We start from the raw sequence: 17,435 nt of genomic DNA on the forward strand, positions 1-17,435 counted from the left end.
GACAGTGTTCATGGCAGTTTATGCCTTGGCTGTATTGCTCTGCATAGCTGTTGCCTGTGTAAAAGTTAGTTACAGTACGCCCCCCTCGGAAGTGCAGGGTAATTTGAACACTGATAATCCCCTTAATCCTCTCTTCACACTGCTACCTTCTGGTCCCAGATGCAGCAATTTAAGATGGAAACGTTTTGTCCCCTCTGCCAGTACCGCACTCAACAAACTACATCGATAGCATTAAAGTTACGACCCAGAATCACTTGTCATCATGTACACGGGGTGGGGACGGGAATTAATATATGTTCATATGTTTGTGATGTGGATGTCTTATGTGTCAGACTCTGTGTTGGTCTATCTCTTTTAAGAAGATTGTGACTACTTTGGAAAAGTTCTAAGAATGCCTTATGTGAAATGCTGCGTCATTGTTTGTAAATGTGTTTATAATGCTTTAGAATCTAAAGTTTTAGATTTTAGACTAGGTTTAAGTGGTACCGAAGATTTTGCTGTATTTAAGGTTCCCAAGAGCACAGTGGCACAATGGGGATTTGTGAATTGAATTTAAATGATTTTAGCATAAGACTGCAACATAACAAAATGTAAAGAAGTCGTGTCAGTCAGTCAGTTACACAACAAAGCATCAGATTCCTCATAGTTTATTTTCTTGTTCAGACAAGTATTTGCCATGGATTTTATGAAATACAATACAAATTCTCTCTTCTTTCATCATTCAGGGGATTGGCTGCAGAGTCTCATTAAACCCACCAAATCTACTTGAGTATAATGAGCTCAGTGATGAAATTAGTATATGCAGATATAAAGGGTTCACTTCCAAGTCCTTCTAAAGTGATCTTTCAGGACAACTGTGGTAAAGGTTAATTGATCCAGGAACAGAAAGTTTACATTGAGCCTGGTACTATTCAAGCTCACTCATAGCACAATTTGAATTCATTTAATAAAATAATGCAGGTCTTAGCCTAACTGTATTTTTGACGGTGAGGATACCCAATCTGATTAAGCACCGTGTCTAATTTAAAACCTCACTCAAAAATGACGTCATATGTGATGGCGTATGCATCGCTAAAAACATACAACTTGTGGTCTAAAGGGTTATAGTTGAGGGACTGTATGTTAGTCTGCATCTTCTTGAAGCGGATACTCAGGTTGTAGCGCTCCAGCCCACTCTGTGTGTCAAAGGAGTAGAAGATCTCCTCTGTCTCCTTGTCCACGTAGCGAGTAGCATAGAGAACTCCGCACACCATGAAGGTGTTGGTGGCAGTGCGCTTGTGAAGGGAGGTCTTCATGGGGGGTCGGAGCCTTGGGGTGTCACCGGGCTCCACTTCACTGATCATCAGGTTGCCGTAGTTCTCCGCTGAGGTGTACACCACCCACACAGCAGACTCGTCTGTGAGCAGGTCTAAGTCGGTGTACACGTAGCAGGCCTCCAGGTGGCAGAAGGGGAACTTGTTGTTGATCCCAGAGTTCTGGGGGAGGGAGGCTGTAGTGACCGCTCGCGACGTCAGGTTGAAGCGGCAGACAGATGGGTTGTTGTAGCAGCCGTAGTACAGAGCATCCCCATACATCACCATGTTGGGCCCTTGGATGGTGTTGGTGGTGGGGTTGCCAGAGGCTATGGGGAAATCCTTTGGAGCCACCCCTGCAATCAGAGCACTCAGGCTGGTGTACTGACGAACATAGTTGGCGAATGCGTTACTGCTCGTCAGTGGTGTCAGCCAGTACCAGCTCTCCTTTCCGGGTGCGGGCCGCGGGTCTCGACCCCAGGCTCCATAGTGATAAGAGGTACCATACTGGGTGATCGTGTACGTTCTGGGCCCTTCCACCTTTACAAGGTGACCCTGAGGGCAGTTTCCTGGGGGTGACAAAAAAACAAAACCTGAAAATAAGGTCTTACCTGAGGTAAGGTGTAGGGGGTGTGGTCTGTGCAGTCTAACCTGAGGTTAGGTGCAGGGGGTGTGGTCTGTGCAGTCTTAACTGAGGCAGGTGTAGGGTGTATGCAGTCTTACCTGGGGTAGGTGAAGGAGGTGGGGGTGTTGCCTGAAGCTCCTCCTGGCATTGGGCCAGATTCTTCTGCAGATGTTTGTTCTCCTCCAGTTTCTGTGCAATCTGCATGTGATCATACTTCTCCAGCTGCTTCAGCTCAGCTCTTACCTCATGCATCTAGAATTGAATTTTTTTTTTTTTTTTTTTAGCTTCTCAAGAGAAAAAAAGTATTCCAGTGGTTTTTCATAAGTGCCCTTTGAATGGATGCTCAGATGGTTGTTCATGGGAAGTGGTGGAAATATCTGAAGTTTGATTTCAGTTAAAATCCTACATGTATTCACAAACAGTGTAGGTGCGGTATCAAATTACTTAACATCCTCTAACACCATCCACCACTCTCTCTGTGACAGAGGGACATTAAACATCCTCTAACACCATGCCACCACTCTCTCTGTCTTGACTAAGGGACATTTAACATCCTCTAACACCATGCCACCACTCTCTCTGTCTTCACAACACTCTGCAACTCACTGTGGCGTTGACGTCAGTGCTGAGGCTTCGGTGCGTGATATGTGTTCTGTTGAGCTTGTCGAGGAGCTGCAGGATCTCTGCCAGCTCCAGCTCTATGATCCTCAGTGAGACGGCTCCATATAGCCCACCGTCATCCTCCCGCTCCAGCGCTGACACGTCACCCTGCAGCTGCAGCAGACGCTGGTGCAGACCCAGCCGCAGGGCAGCCTCCTCCGTCCTCTACCCATCACAAAGGAATACAGACGACAGAGACAGGCAGGTCAGATATCTACAGCTTAGTGAGGTGGAGAAAGAACAGGCAAATACATCAGTTCCCAGAAACAGAAAAAACAGAGCAGCTGCCTTGAAACTCCACAACAGAAAGATAGAACATGGATTTTAGACCCCTACACATGACGTGACAATCCCAGACATCTACAGTACATACATGTACACAGTAGACAGCTCATTGAAAAATGAGTATTCACATCAAGAGATGGATGAAAAAGATGATGCTAATAAAGTATAATAAAGAATTGTTTAAGGTGCTAAGACATCAAGTAAATGAGAACTTATCAAAGGCTCTTCGAAACTTTTAAATGAGTTCTACTCTCTCGCTATGTGTGCTACTCTGATGGTCTTGAATACAGCAATATATAATAAATGATATGAAATATGTACACTATATAACCCAAGAAATATTCAAATACCGATTGCCAAAACTCTTTTCTAATCATTCATTTGTTTGATGCATATTCTGTGCTGTACATGTCTTTCTTCCCAGATTGAACGTGTACCTTTGCTGACTGAATTTTCTGATTGCATTCCACAGCAGCGGCCTCAATACTCAACAGCTCCCCTTTAGGGAAGGGTTTCTCAGCATTGGTCAGCTCACAAGTGCAGTCAGTGGCACTCACACTCTTGCCAAACAGAAAAAGGAAACATATTCAATCAGACATTCGGTTGCTATATAAAACTGCTGAAGTGGACACATTTTTCACACTATAAGTAGCAAAGAAGCAAACATTTAATTTCACTATAGAGTATGAATTAAGGCTGCAAAACACCCAACAAACTGATGTTTTTTATGCATCTCAGACATCAAAGGTCAGAGAACATTTTTAAAATCAAGAATTATTGTATGTACTTCTTCCTTGTACCTGATTCAAGCCCTGTCAGTATCTGAGGGAATGTCATGGGTCATCTGTAAATTGGGCTTTGTAGTGTTTTTTCTTTAAAAAGGTGTGTGTGTGTAATCTACCTGCATGAGGAGGATGAAGAACACCCCGACTGTCCTCCACGTAGACGCCAGTAAAGACATGATGTTCCCGATGAGAGAAGGATGAAGAGAGGGAAATGGACTAGACTTCCTCAGAACCCAGAAGAACCACTCTGCCCTTGAGTCTCATGACAGGTTTCAAATTCACTCCGGAGGGGCTGTGCTCTGATTGGATGACATGCCCATGTTTCCAAACGGGTTCAAATGAAGAAGTTAAGGAGTTGTGAAATATGAATTGTATGGTCAGCAAAGAGATACACGGATGAGGGTCACTTTGGAACCACAAGGTGCTGACACGTACGAAACTGCCACTGTAGACATGTTCTTTTCCTCTTTCCCTTTTCCCAAGTTCCTTTTTATGCATATTGTGGCCCCTCTAGTTCTCCATTCATAAGCCCAATGTGTTGTTTAAGTCTTTAAGAGCCACAAAACATGGTGTGATGTCACAGCACAGCTTCTCTGGCTTCATCCAGGGCATTCCAGTGTGTCTTCAACATGCAGCCGTTATCAGGACGAGTATTACTTATTCATCTTATTCATCTTCATATAGATATCAAGCATGAATAAAAATCAAACATGACAAAGATATCAAACATGAATAAAAATCAAACATGACAAAGATATCAAACATGAATAAAAATCAGAGTTGAAAAAACTATTCAGTAAAAATACATCTCTGAGACAGATAATTGCCTCGCCGTCTGCCAACACACAAAAAATTAAACAAACTGAATGTTATTTAAATGGAAATCCCTCACCGAGTAAGTATTAATCTGCGTAGGAGGACAGAGGCCGGCCTGGAAAAGCAGGACACAGAGAGGCAGAGGAAACTGGTCCAAAAGCAGTTGGATGATGAAAGAAGGGCCAAAGAGGAGGTTCAAGCACCAATGGTGAGTGCGCCAGCCCAGGCACTGTGGCCAGATGTCACGCCTGCTCCAGTATATGCCCCATTCCCACTGCAGCCGCCATTACCGCCAGCATCCCCTCCCCAATTTACAATTTACGGACTCCTACCACCAGCATACGGACATCCATATTGGGTGCAGTTGCCCCTGCCCAGTACAACAATACAATATACAGTATAATGGAAATGGCCTGCAGACATGCTGGAGTTGTGGCCAAAAGGTAGCCTGGTGACACCAGCCTACGTATTTCCGCCTGATTTGATTTCAAGCTCATACGTAGTCTGGCCCAGGCCCGCCTAACATCGTTTCCAGGCTTCACCCTACAACCGCACCAATCAGCGAACAGTTCAGAGCTGTGATGCAAAACTCGCCTTGCCGAGGTGCATGTAGTACAGCAGAGTTTGTAGTTTACCAGCATTGTCTCAACTCTCGAGAACATCAGAAAATTAAAAGGAGAACAAGAGGATTGTCTTGTAAGTTTTATGATTGGAAAGGACGTCGTAGCTCTTCTCCCAACTGGCTTTGGGAAGAGTTTAATCTACCAGATGGCCCCGTTAGTAATGGAGAGACGGGAGACCGAATGCTTACCAAACATTGCTGATTGGTTAAGGGAACTCCAATGATTTTAAACCTCAAGCTAAGCACCCGCCTATCTCGGAAACGAAAATGCATAGGGCTTTGCCAGACTGACTGATGGAAAGAAGTGGAGTCACAGGCTGGTAATGGCCAGGCTAGCCAAAAGGGACATACAACAAGAAAGTGCTTTGAAAGAGTAGATATGAGGGAGTAGAGGGATGCCCAGCCGTTGATGGGTGAACTCAGTGGTATGGTTCCCTTGGGGTTGTAGTGTAATCAGATTGTAGTGTAATCAGATTATAGTGTAATCAGCTTGTAGTGTAATCATCTTGTAGTGTAATCAGATTGTAGTGTAATCAGCTTGTAGTGTAATCAAACCAAGCTGGAAGAGAACTAACCTGCAGGTAACACTATGGTCCATCAGACTCTTGTTACACCAAGAACTACACAGGTTTAGGGCAAAGAAGCCACAATCCATATTGATAGTGAGTATAGCTATAATATGTCATGTAGACAGGACCTAGTGTGAGTAATGAGGGTTTAACAGATAAGATGATGCCCTACACTAACGAGACGTAACGCAAAGCGTTACAAAATATGACCGCCGAACTGTTCAGTAGGTTTGGGCACAGAATGAGTCATGGTTGTCAGTGTGTTTGTGTGTTTTTATGTGTTTAGTGTGTGTAAATTGGTTTGTGTTTCATTTTTATGTATTAAAGGAATTATTTGTGATAGATTTTGATGATTTGGTTATGTAATGTTTTGTGTACTACTTTTTTGTGGATGGTTTTGGTATATTTTTCTTTTGCAATGTAGTTTGTTAAAACAGGTCACATAAAGTTTTTAAGGAAGTTGAATTGACCCAAACACAATATGTTGTTTTCAGAATTGTACTATCTATTTAAAACTGTTCACACACCCATCAAGATCAGACATTCATTTAAAATCTTTTATGTTTGGCCAATGGTAAATGTATGTATTGTCATTTGTTGTCTAATTGTTAATAAAAGTTTAACCACAGGTATCAATATGTATTAAGTATGTATTATTTTCCTTTCCCTTCAGTCAGGCTGTGTCTCACCGGCTCTCAAGGTCGCTGTCATCCGTCCCCTTCTCAAGAAGCCCACCCTGGACCCGGAGGTCCTAGCCAACTACCGGCCTTGCCTTCCTGTCCAAAGTGCTAGAGAAGGTAGTTGCTTCTCAACTTCAGGACCACCTCAAACACAACAACCTGTTTGAAAAATTCCAGTCAGGATTTCGTTCAGCCCACAGCACTGAAATCGCCTTGCTCAGGATGACGAATGACCTGCTGATGACAGCCTCCTGGATCTTACTGCTGCATTCGACACAGTGGATCACACGATCCTCCTAGAGCGCCTCCACACCACCGTAGGACTGTCAGGCTCTGCACTCAAGTAGTTCCAGTCCTACCTGTCTGGCAGGACTGAGTATGTCTCACTGGGAAGATGCAATTCCAGACAGCTCCCTGTTTCCTGTGGTGTTCCACAAGGGTCTGTCCTCGGCCCCATCCTCTTCATCATCTACATGCTCCCCCTCGGCTGTGTTGTCAGCAGACATGGGATGTCCTTCCACTGTTATGCCGATGACACACAGCTGTACATCAAAACTGCCCCAAGCCCCTCTGTTGCCATGTCATGTCTCACTGCCTGTCTTGGGGAGATAAAGGCATGGATGATGATGGAAATTGATATAGTCATATAATTACCATTGCATACATGAATGCTCTTGTGTGTGTGGGTGCCATGTGTACTCACAATCTGTCCCCCACCCTCACCCATGGCCTATGCTAAACGGAACCTCTCTAGACATCCCCTCCCTATTCATGGCCTATGTAATACACATACCAGGACCTTAGGTAAGCATGTTCCGGAACATTCCGTGGGGGGCTGGTGGTCACCTCACCTCCCCTCCCACTCCCACCCCCCATTTGCCCAACTGGGCCTATCACCCAAAGGTATCCCATGATTAATCAGTACCTAAACAGTAACACACACCCCCATTTTGACCTGTGACCTCCCATAGCTGACCTTATAAAAAGTCATACTGTACAATGATATTGAGTCTTTACCCTGTCTCTTTGATGTGGAATTGACTCCCTGCAGGCGCACGTGAGGAAATAAACACCAAGATATTTGATTCACCTCGTGGTTCCATTGTCTACAGTTTATTGCTGGATTCAGAGCTATCATATTTGGTCCTTCGCAGCTGGGAGAATTCACTCTCCAAGAATCAGCACTGAATCCTCATAACATTGTGAACAGGTAAGCGACTTACGCTTCATTCTATGTGCAAAATTGTTTTTTTTGTTTGGAGTGAGTGAGATAAAGTTGTGGAAAGCGCTTGCTTTTCCACACATTGAGTAAAGTAGTTTATATATATTTACCCGACACTGCAGCACAGTGAAAGGCATCGTATTCAGGTTTAAATCCCAATATATATTCAAACAAAGTCTCAGACGTATGGGGCGCCGTTTGTAAAATGTTGCACGTTCTAAAATCCTGCTCAGTTTTGGCACATTTAGCATTGTAATACGGGGGAAAAAGCACGACAATATTCACATGTCACCTTTTCAAACATTTAGAGAGAAATTGTTGTTTAAGTTGTTGTAAATAAATGTTAATGTTAATGTTAAATGTTATATGTAAATGTTATATATATATATATATGTAAATGATAAATGTAAACGTAAATATTAAATATAAACTTAAATGTTTAATGTTATATATAAATTGTGCTGTTCTGTTGTCATTTGTGCAGGGAAATAGCACCCTCTAGTGGTGTAGAGTTCCAACCGAACAGTTGTATTAATCTGACAGTGTTTCCGTGGTAACAACACGATACAAATTTAAGTTGAGCAGTACGATTTTTCCTGCCGATCTAAATGGTCAAAAAGCGTTTGTCTGTAAGTGTTTTCCTGATAACAGTTGTTTAAATATTACTTGTATACATTTGTAGTGACATGAAGTTTGTTTAAAAGGTTTGAATATGAATATTAATATGAATATGAATATGCTAAATCGCTAACGTCTATAGTTTCCCATATAAATTAGATTTAGATGTTGTAGATTCTTGTGGTTTGAAGACAACGTTGCGTATTATTATTACTAAAATACATTCTGTATGTCTGTTTTAGTTTTACAGTATTTTCTTCAGTAAAGAATTCAAAAGAATTTGAAGCTTCAGCGTTTCACTTGGGGAAAGACTGTTAACTATCTGCCGAGCTGATGTAGCAAGCTAGACGGACCTAGCCACACACACACACACAGAAGCGGGGGCAGAACAGTAAAAAGACAACCCTTTCTACGGCCAGCGATCATCTTTTCTGTGAGTAAAAACCCAACACAAACCGTCACCATGACACATAGAGGAGAAGAAGAGGATTTTGAGGATCTAGAAACAAGGTCACAAATATCTAACTGCTCAAGGACCAGTAGACATTTAATAGCTAATTCTCTAGCCTTGCAAGCGCGAGCCAAAGCTGAGACTGCACGGACTGAACTAGAGTTCGCCAAACGAGAGGCGGAGCTATTGAAACAACAAGCCATTCTAAATGCCAGTTTACACGAACTGAAATTACAAAAGGCAATGGCAGCTGCAAATGCAGAAGCCGAAATGCTAGAAGCAGCTGCTAAAGAGGAATGTCAGTTATTAACTCCACTTCAACCCATCAGAAACATCAGGCTGTCTCAGACCTCAAATTCAGCTGAAATGTATGGTGTAACTGCTGTAACACAGAGACCTTATATACATCCAGGCCATCTGTCCTATCAGAGGGAAACAACAGCCAATTTAGTCACAAGCTCACAACCAAATGTAACACCACTCATGACTCCACATTCACCAGCGCGCCAGCCCACTATGGACAACGGTGAAGCGTGGACACGTGACAATCAGGGTGAAAGGCCACCAAGTGTGATCAGTGACCATGAATTGAATTGGGCTCAACATCGCTCGCTCAGAGGACAAGCTACCTGGATACCACATCAGGCAACCAGCACTGTGGAGGCACCAAGAAAAGCATGCGGTTTCAGAGACTTCCCCCACGACTCAAAACACTGCAGCGATGACTTCAAGCCTATCCAGCCCCACTATGCACATTCACTCCCTGTGTACAACACAAGCCTATCAAATACTACGGCTGCAACTGACCTGGGGAAATATCTGATGCGGCGTGAGCTGGTGAGTTCAGGTCTTTTGCAGTTTGATGACAAACCAGAGGATTACTGGGCCTGGAAGGCATCTTTTCTCAGCTCTACAGATGACTTAAAGCTTTCTGCCAGAGAGGAACTTGACCTGCTCTGCAAATGGCTTGGGCCTTCATCGTCTGTGCAAGCAAAACGAATCAGAGCAGTTAACATCCACAACCCACCTGCAGGCCTCAAGATGTTGTGGCAAAGACTGGAGGGCGTTTATGGGTCACCTGAGGTAATCGAAGACGCGCTTCTCAAGAAAGTTGAGGATTTTCCCAAAATCTCAGCCAAAGAAAATCTAAAGTTAAGAGAACTGGGAGACATTCTAATGGAACTTGAAGTAGCGAGGGCGGATGGATACTTACCTGGTCTCTCGTACCTCAACACCTCCCGCGGCGTCAGCCCTATAATCCAGAAACTTCCGACCAGCCTACAGGAAAGGTGGATTACTGTTGGATCACGCTACAAGCAACAACACGGGGTGCCATACCCTCCATTTGCAGTCTTTGTGGACTTTGTCACTGATCAAGCTCAAACACGCAATGATCCTAGCTTTGCCAGCATAACAGGAGCATGGTGTCCCTCCAAAATTGAGAAGAGTGTTCTCCAGTCTGGCAGTCAATATGCACGAACATCAGTTGATGTCAGAAAGACCGAAGTCTCAACTAATGGCGGCGACGGTGACAGCACCGCAGCAGCCAGGAGAAATGATGACCCTGACAAACAGTGCCCACTGCATAACAAGCCTCATCCACTGAGGAAGTGCCGCAGCTTCAGAAACAAAACACTGGATGAACGAAAAGCTTACTTGATGGAAAAACACATCTGTTTCAAATGCTGTGCCTCGTCCACCCACGTTGCTAGAGACTGTGACAAGCCTGTGCTGTGCAAAGAGTGCAACAGCGACAGACACCCATCAGTCCTGCATCCAGGACCTGCCCCATGGAAAGTTGCTGCCCAGGTGAGCGGTATAGAGCATGGCGGGGAGCATCAGCGGAGGGAGACCATCCCGTTTGTGACCTCCAAATGCACGGAAATCTGTGGAAGTGTGAACACATCAAAATCATGCTCCAAAATTTGTCTTGCTCTTGTGTATCCTGCTGGACAAAGACACAGAGCCATGAAGACCTATGTTGTGCTTGATGAGCAAAGCAACAAGTCACTGGGCAGAACAGAATTCTTCGATCACTTTGGTATCGATGGAGCGGGATCAAGGTACACTCTGAAGACATGCTCAGGAGTGATGGAGACTGCCGGACGCCGAGTCAGCAACTTCATTGTGGAATCCTTGGACGGCAACACACACATCCCCCTGCCTTCGCTGATCGAGTGTGACATGCTGCCAGACGACAGGTCCGAAATACCATCGCCGGAGGCAGCTAGACACCATCCTCATCTTGAGCACCTGGCAGACAAAGTCCCAGCCTTGGACCCAGATGCGTCCATCCTACTCCTCCTCGGACGAGACCTTATCCAGGTGCACAAGGTACGTGAGCAGTGTAATGGGCCTCACAACGCACCGTTTGCACAGCGACTCGACCTCGGATGGGTGATCATCGGAGATGTGTGTCTAGGAGGAGCACACAAACCTGCCATCGCCAGCATCTTCAGAACCAGCGTGCTGATGACCGGGCGCCACTCCATACTGCGTCCGTGCACCAGCCGCTTAGTGGTGAAAGAGAAGATTGACAGCCCTGCTCCACTCCACGCCACTCCAAGTGCTTCTCACACAGCTAGCGGTGGCCAGAACGAAGACAGCCTGGGCAGAGATGTGTTCCAGAGGACACAGCACGACGACAAGCTTGGCATGTCCATTGAAGACGAACTGTTCCTCGATATCATGGACAAGGAAGTCTACATGGACGATGCAAACTGCTGGGTAGCACCACTGCCTTTCAGGCCAAACAGGCCTCGTCTACCCAACAACAGACAGCATGCTGCTAACCGTTTCACCTCCTTGCGCCGCATGCTGGAGAAAAAACAAGGCATGAAAGAACAATTCTTCACATTCGTACAAGGAATGCTTGACGCAGACCACGCAGAGCCTGCCCCAGCGCTGAAGCCCCAACAAGAATGCTGGTACTTGCCAATATTCGGTGTTTATCACCAACAGAAAAAGGACCAAATACGAGTAGTGTTCGATTCCAGTGCCAAGCATGAAGGCATCTCACTCAACGATGTGCTCCTCCGCGGCCCGGATATGAATAACACCCTCCTCGGGGTCCTCATGCGCTTTCGCAGAGAGCCTGTTGCAGTGACTGCGGATGTGCAGCAGATGTTCTATTGCTTCATCGTCCGGGAGGAACACCGCGACTTCCTCAGATTCTTGTGGTTTGAAGACAACAACCCAAGCAAACGGATCATCGAGTACCGCATGAAAGTGCATGTTTTTGGAGACTCTCCTTCCCCCGCAGTAGCCATATATAGCCTGAGAAGAGCGGCCCTGCATGGAGAAGAGGAACATGGTGCTGAAGCTAAGCAGTACGTAATGAGAAATTTCTATGTGGATGATGGGCTCACTTCATTCTCCACCGAGGATCAAGCCATCTCTGTCCTGAAAGCACAAAAGAAATGTTAGCTGAGTCAAGCATCAAGCTTCATAAAATTGCTTCTAACAGACGTGCAGTGATGGATGCCTTTCCCCCCGAAGAGAGGGCCAAAAACATGGTCAATTTAGAGCTGACCGTCGACCCCTTGCCAGTACAGCGCAGTCTGGGACTCACCTGGAACCTAGAGTTTGACTTTTTCACCTTCTGCGTATCCAGAGAGAAGAAGCCCTTTACTAGAAGAGGAATCTTATCCACTGTTAATGGCCTTTACGACCCCCTGGGATATGTGGCACCTGTAACCATCCAAGGTAAAGCATTGGTTAGAGAGCTGTCCGCCGACCAAGCTGAGTGGGATGCCCCCCTCCCAGTACTAAAAGAAGAACAGTGGACGCAGTGGAGAGACTCGCTCTGTGAGCTTGAACAGCTTCAGATTGAAAGACCCTACACACCCGTTTCTCTAGGCTCCGCAAACTACAGAGAACTCTGTGTCTTCACCGACGCCTCCACCATGGCTATATCAGCAGTAGCTTACCTCAATGACCTCTATGGCAAACAGTGGAAACAGGTCCAGGCTCTTGCTGATTCTTTCTGGAAACGCTGGTGTCAAGAATACTTGGTGACACTCCAGCCAAGGAGGAAGTGGCACACAGACAAGCCAAACCTGAGCGAAGGAGATGTCGTGTTGCTCAAAGATGCACAAGTCAAGAGGAATGAGTGGCCTGTCGGAGTTGTGGTGAAAGCCATTCCCAGCAAAGACTCTAAAGTTCGCAAAGTGGACTTAAGGGTTGTGAGAGAGGGTACTCTAAGGGTATATTCTAGACCTGTTTCTGAAGTTGTTTTACTTGTTAAAGGGGAATAATGTTATATTGCAATATAACAGGCGGGGAGTGTGCTGTTCTGTTGTCATTTGTGCAGGGAAATAGCACCCTCTAGTGGTGTAGAGTTCCAACCGAACAGTTGTATTAATCTGACAGTGTTTCCGTGGTAACAACACGATACAAATTTAAGTTGAGCAGTACGATTTTTCCTGCCGATCTAAATGGTCAAAAAGCGTTTGTCTGTAAGTGTTTTCCTGATAACAGTTGTTTAAATATTACTTGTATACATTTGTAGTGACATGAAGTTTGTTTAAAAGGTTTGAATATGAATATTAATATGAATATGAATATGCTAAATCGCTAACGTCTATAGTTTCCCATATAAATTAGATTTAGATGTTGTAGATTCTTGTGGTTTGAAGACAACGTTGCGTATTATTATTACTAAAATACATTCTGTATGTCTGTTTTAGTTTTACAGTATTTTCTTCAGTAAAGAATTCAAAAGAATTTGAAGCTTCAGCGTTTCACTTGGGGAAAGACTGTTAACTATCTGCCGAGCTGATGTAGCAAGCTAGACGGACCTAGCCACACACACACACACAGAAGCGGGGGCAGAACATAAATGTTAAATATAAGTGTTAAATGTAAATGTAAAATATAAATACTTAAATGTAAACGTAAATGTTAAATGTATATCTAAATGTTAAATGTCCGAATTATGTTCAGTCTACATTTAAGATTTGGCGCCAGAACATTACAATATTTACGGTAATTCGCTCGTGAAGCAACGGGTTTTTTGAATGGAGAAAAGCGCGGTCTTTTATTCACGAGATAACGACAAGACAACAAGATGGCAAGTCCAAATTAATTAGATTTAGCTTTAATTATAGAGAGAGCTGTTGCAGCTGGCGTTAGGGCGGCTCTCCAAAACCGACCTACATTGGGAACAAGTGCTGCAACCAACACCACATCCCGCTCCACGAGCGAATTACCGTAAATATTGTAATGTTCTGGCGCCAAATCTTAAATGTAGACTGAACATAATTCGGACATTTAACATTTAGATATACATTTAACATTTACGTTTACATTTAAGTATTTATATTTTACATTTACATTTAACACTTATATTTAACATTTATATATAACATTAAACATTTAAGTTTATATTTAATATTTACGTTTACATTTATCATTTACATATATATATATATATAACATTTACATATAACATTTAACATTAACATTAACATTTATTTACAACAACTTAAACAACAATTTCTCTCTAAATGTTTGAAAAGGTGACATGTGAATATTGTCGTGCTTTTCCCCCGTATTATAATGCTAAATGTGCCAAAACTGAGCAGGATTTTAGAACGTGCAACATTTTACAAACGGCGCCCCATACAGACGCGGGCGTCGGATTTGTAGTACTTGTGGCCACGTGTCTGGACAACAGTGAGTCCGAGAGTACCGGTGGACTCTGTGTGTAACGCTGTACATACAGAGACGTCCTCTATCGTAAAGCCTCTCCAACCGGGTGCTAACCCTGAAGAACCTTAATCGGAAGAAGTAGGGAGATCTCACATCAAACAAAAGAAACCTTTGCACATAAAATAAAAAGTCCTGTTCACTATAATTGATTTATATTGTTTATATCTAGAACCATAACGAATCAGATATCTTGGCCGTCTGTTTCAAGCGTGCTTTGTATTGTGTTTAACTTTGTTGTCTGGTCATAGCAATCTCTTGGTCTGAAATAATATGGATACTTTAAAACCTACAACTGTCTCTTTAGCGCGCTTTGTTCTCGACACGCAAAAGAAGAGATGCGATGAAATGAAAAGAGATGGATGGAGTAGCGGGTGGGCTATTGGACAGAGTTTGGACTGGTGGTAGGGTTTAAAGAACCAACAACAAAAGGCAAACTATGGCATGTATTTGTGTGCTCTGTTGATTGATAAGCAAAATGGTATTTTATTGGGCCTTAACGGTCAATCTATCGATGCAGAGCAGGACAAAAATGCGACTATTGCCGCAGTTAAACCAGAGGTTACGCCCCCTCCAGCCCATGCAACTAGGCCTAACTCCCGTAATGTTTCTGCTCTCCTATGCTCTCCCGTTGTTCATTGTCCGCATATTTTGATCGCCCCTATGGCTCCAGTTCCACTTCAGGGACACGAACTTCCAGTGGACACTTACTCACAGACTACTGCAGACTATCACCATTGTTTTAAATATAATGAACAAGAATTGTCTCGAAATGGCTTTGCCAGCGCTGTTGATTCATGTGCGGTCAGGCAAGCTGAGGAAGAACCATTCTTTGATTATGTTAAACGTTTCGAAGATTGCTATAGGCGTTACTGTGAGGTGACGGGAGACTGGGTTATATTTAATTCTGATGTAATGATTCTCACCGCAATTTCAGGTCTTAAATCTGAACTGAAGGCCCGATATTTTAACACCCTGCCCCCGCTCAACACTTGGCCTGACTTTATACAACGGGGCCAGCGAATTGATGTCAGCTTAGTTGAGAGAATGCACTCTCTGAATGTGTCGGCCACACGCATAGCCGCTGCTGAATGTGCTACAGAGAACTCCCCCAATTCCTATTCAAATTTAACAGCCCCTTCTCTCATGTATACTACTCCCGCAGGTAACACATCGCAAGTGAACCCTCCTAAGCCAGGACAGTGCTTTGTATGCAGAAAGGATGGACATTGGGCTGACAAATGTCCCAATAAGATTAAGAATTTCAAACGGGATAACAAGCGTAATTCTACCAGTAAATCGGACTTAAACAGAGATGCTAAGCTTATGAAACAAGTACGAAAATTCTTTGCTGAACGTTAAACCTCAGTCAGCATAACGATTAGTGGCCTATGCTTCAGAAACTTTTAAGGTGCCCGAACCCCGAAACATCGGTGAGCGCTCCAGCCACATTTCTCTGACCCATTCACGATTTTTAACGAGCCAAGGTCTTCCCCCCCCCCCCCCCCCCCCCATTATGTTTTCAGCTTAATATATAGTTAATGGCTTTATGATTATTTGCCTTTTACTCCCGAATCCACATTGTCGCTTAAATCAGTTATTAGTATTGTTAATTCATGTGCACCTTCGTGTATTCTGCAATATTGTGATAATTTATTGATAGCATCCCCACACAAGCTCATGATTGTGGCAACTCCTAATTCGACATAAATGCATTAACAACTACCAGAGCAGGGGCGTCCCTCTCTACCTTCAAGAAGCTCTTGAAGACCCAACTCTTCAGAGAGCACCTCCCTTCCTAACTGGCACCTTGGCTTAACCTCCCCTTATGCAGTAACAGGCCGCACTTCTTTTCTTTCTATGTCGTTATATATTGTTACACCAAAAAAAAAGCGTCAGTGAAATGACTAAATGTAAAATGTAAATGAGTCAAACTGAATCTCCGTAACCTTCCGATTGGGTTATCTGAAATTACTTTCTGTCACGTATTGGTAGCCACGGTCGAGCCCCTTGCCAGAACGAATTTAAGTTATTTGTAAATTGCCTGTACCCACGACTGTTTCAGGTTTTCGTTCTTCTAGGCTTATTGAACTACAAGCGTAATACATTCCCGACTACAGCGTCATCGCAAAACCTCTCAATAATAATTTTAAAGGTGGCAATGGTTTAATGCAATCTAATAGGGGACAGCTCAACAGATGCCGACAATTATGTTTTCCACACAGCCCTTTCTTATAGACCTGTTTGGAAAAAGAGGGGATACTTGACGACTATAGACACCGATTAGTCTCGCCAACAAAATCACGACTGTCGTGGCATTGCTTTCACAAGTACTACCGCACAGTGTATTGTATGGAACAAGAGGGGAACGATCAAGCAGACATAAAAACGAAAGTAACAGTCAATATAGGCGTCGCTGAATTAGCTCCAACACTAACAGCCCTATGTAACTGGTTTAAAATGAATGTACAAATCAGAATATGTTAGAAAAATAAATCATTGTCTGTAACCCTCCAAAATGACCACTTTGAAGCATTTTCCTTCCAGCATAGAACAGATGATTAAACTCAATTTGATCTGGAATTTTAATATAATGCTTACATTGGTAATAAGATAAGATGCTTTAGACTCTCCATGATAAGTTAAGGGACCTTGCCCAATAGGTTTGGCCACTCCCACATCAGTGTTAGTGGACACGTGCATATCAAAATCTATATGGTACCATCTTTCCCAAATCAAGAGGTTGCTTGACTACTCGCCGGCTAAATGTTGCATGTTGTACTAACTTACTGCTTATGACGGTCATACCTGATATGTAAGTAGGTCTGGTATGGCCCTGCTCGTCTTTATGTTCATGTCCCATGGGTTGTCTGTGTCTACTGTGAAATGTAATGTGCATATTCCGTAAATCTGCCTATGTCAATCAGTGCACTGCTCTGCCAACCGCCTCTGCTATACATACTGTCACCTGTTCCCTGTCTCCTCAGATACTGTTCGGACGTGGAGACACTCAGGCTGTTGCAACCATCCTCATCACCATCATCTGGGTCCAGAGGGCGCATCGCAGACCAGGAGAGATCCTACCATCACCTCCTGACCGC

The 17,435-nt window shown here is 43.9% G+C and overlaps 1 protein-coding gene across 1 annotated transcript; it reads right to left on the reverse strand.

Moving 5' to 3' along the window:
- Positions 1-1,031: 1,031 nt before the first annotated feature.
- On the reverse strand, positions 1,032-3,823 carry LOC308361873 (olfactomedin-4-like; the record flags this gene model as incomplete). The annotated part of the gene is made up of 5 exons (XM_080834347.1): positions 1,032-1,861; positions 2,016-2,169; positions 2,524-2,742; positions 3,300-3,422; positions 3,764-3,823. The coding sequence occupies 5 exons, from the start codon at positions 3,821-3,823 to the stop codon at positions 1,032-1,034; spliced, it is 1,386 nt and encodes a 461-aa protein (XP_080690473.1).
- Between the last annotated feature and the right edge of the window lie 13,612 nt (positions 3,824-17,435).

This window comes from Sprattus sprattus (genome assembly GCF_963457725.1).
Source record: "Sprattus sprattus genome assembly, chromosome: 3".
NCBI classification, from domain to species: domain Eukaryota; kingdom Metazoa; phylum Chordata; class Actinopteri; order Clupeiformes; family Clupeidae; genus Sprattus; species Sprattus sprattus.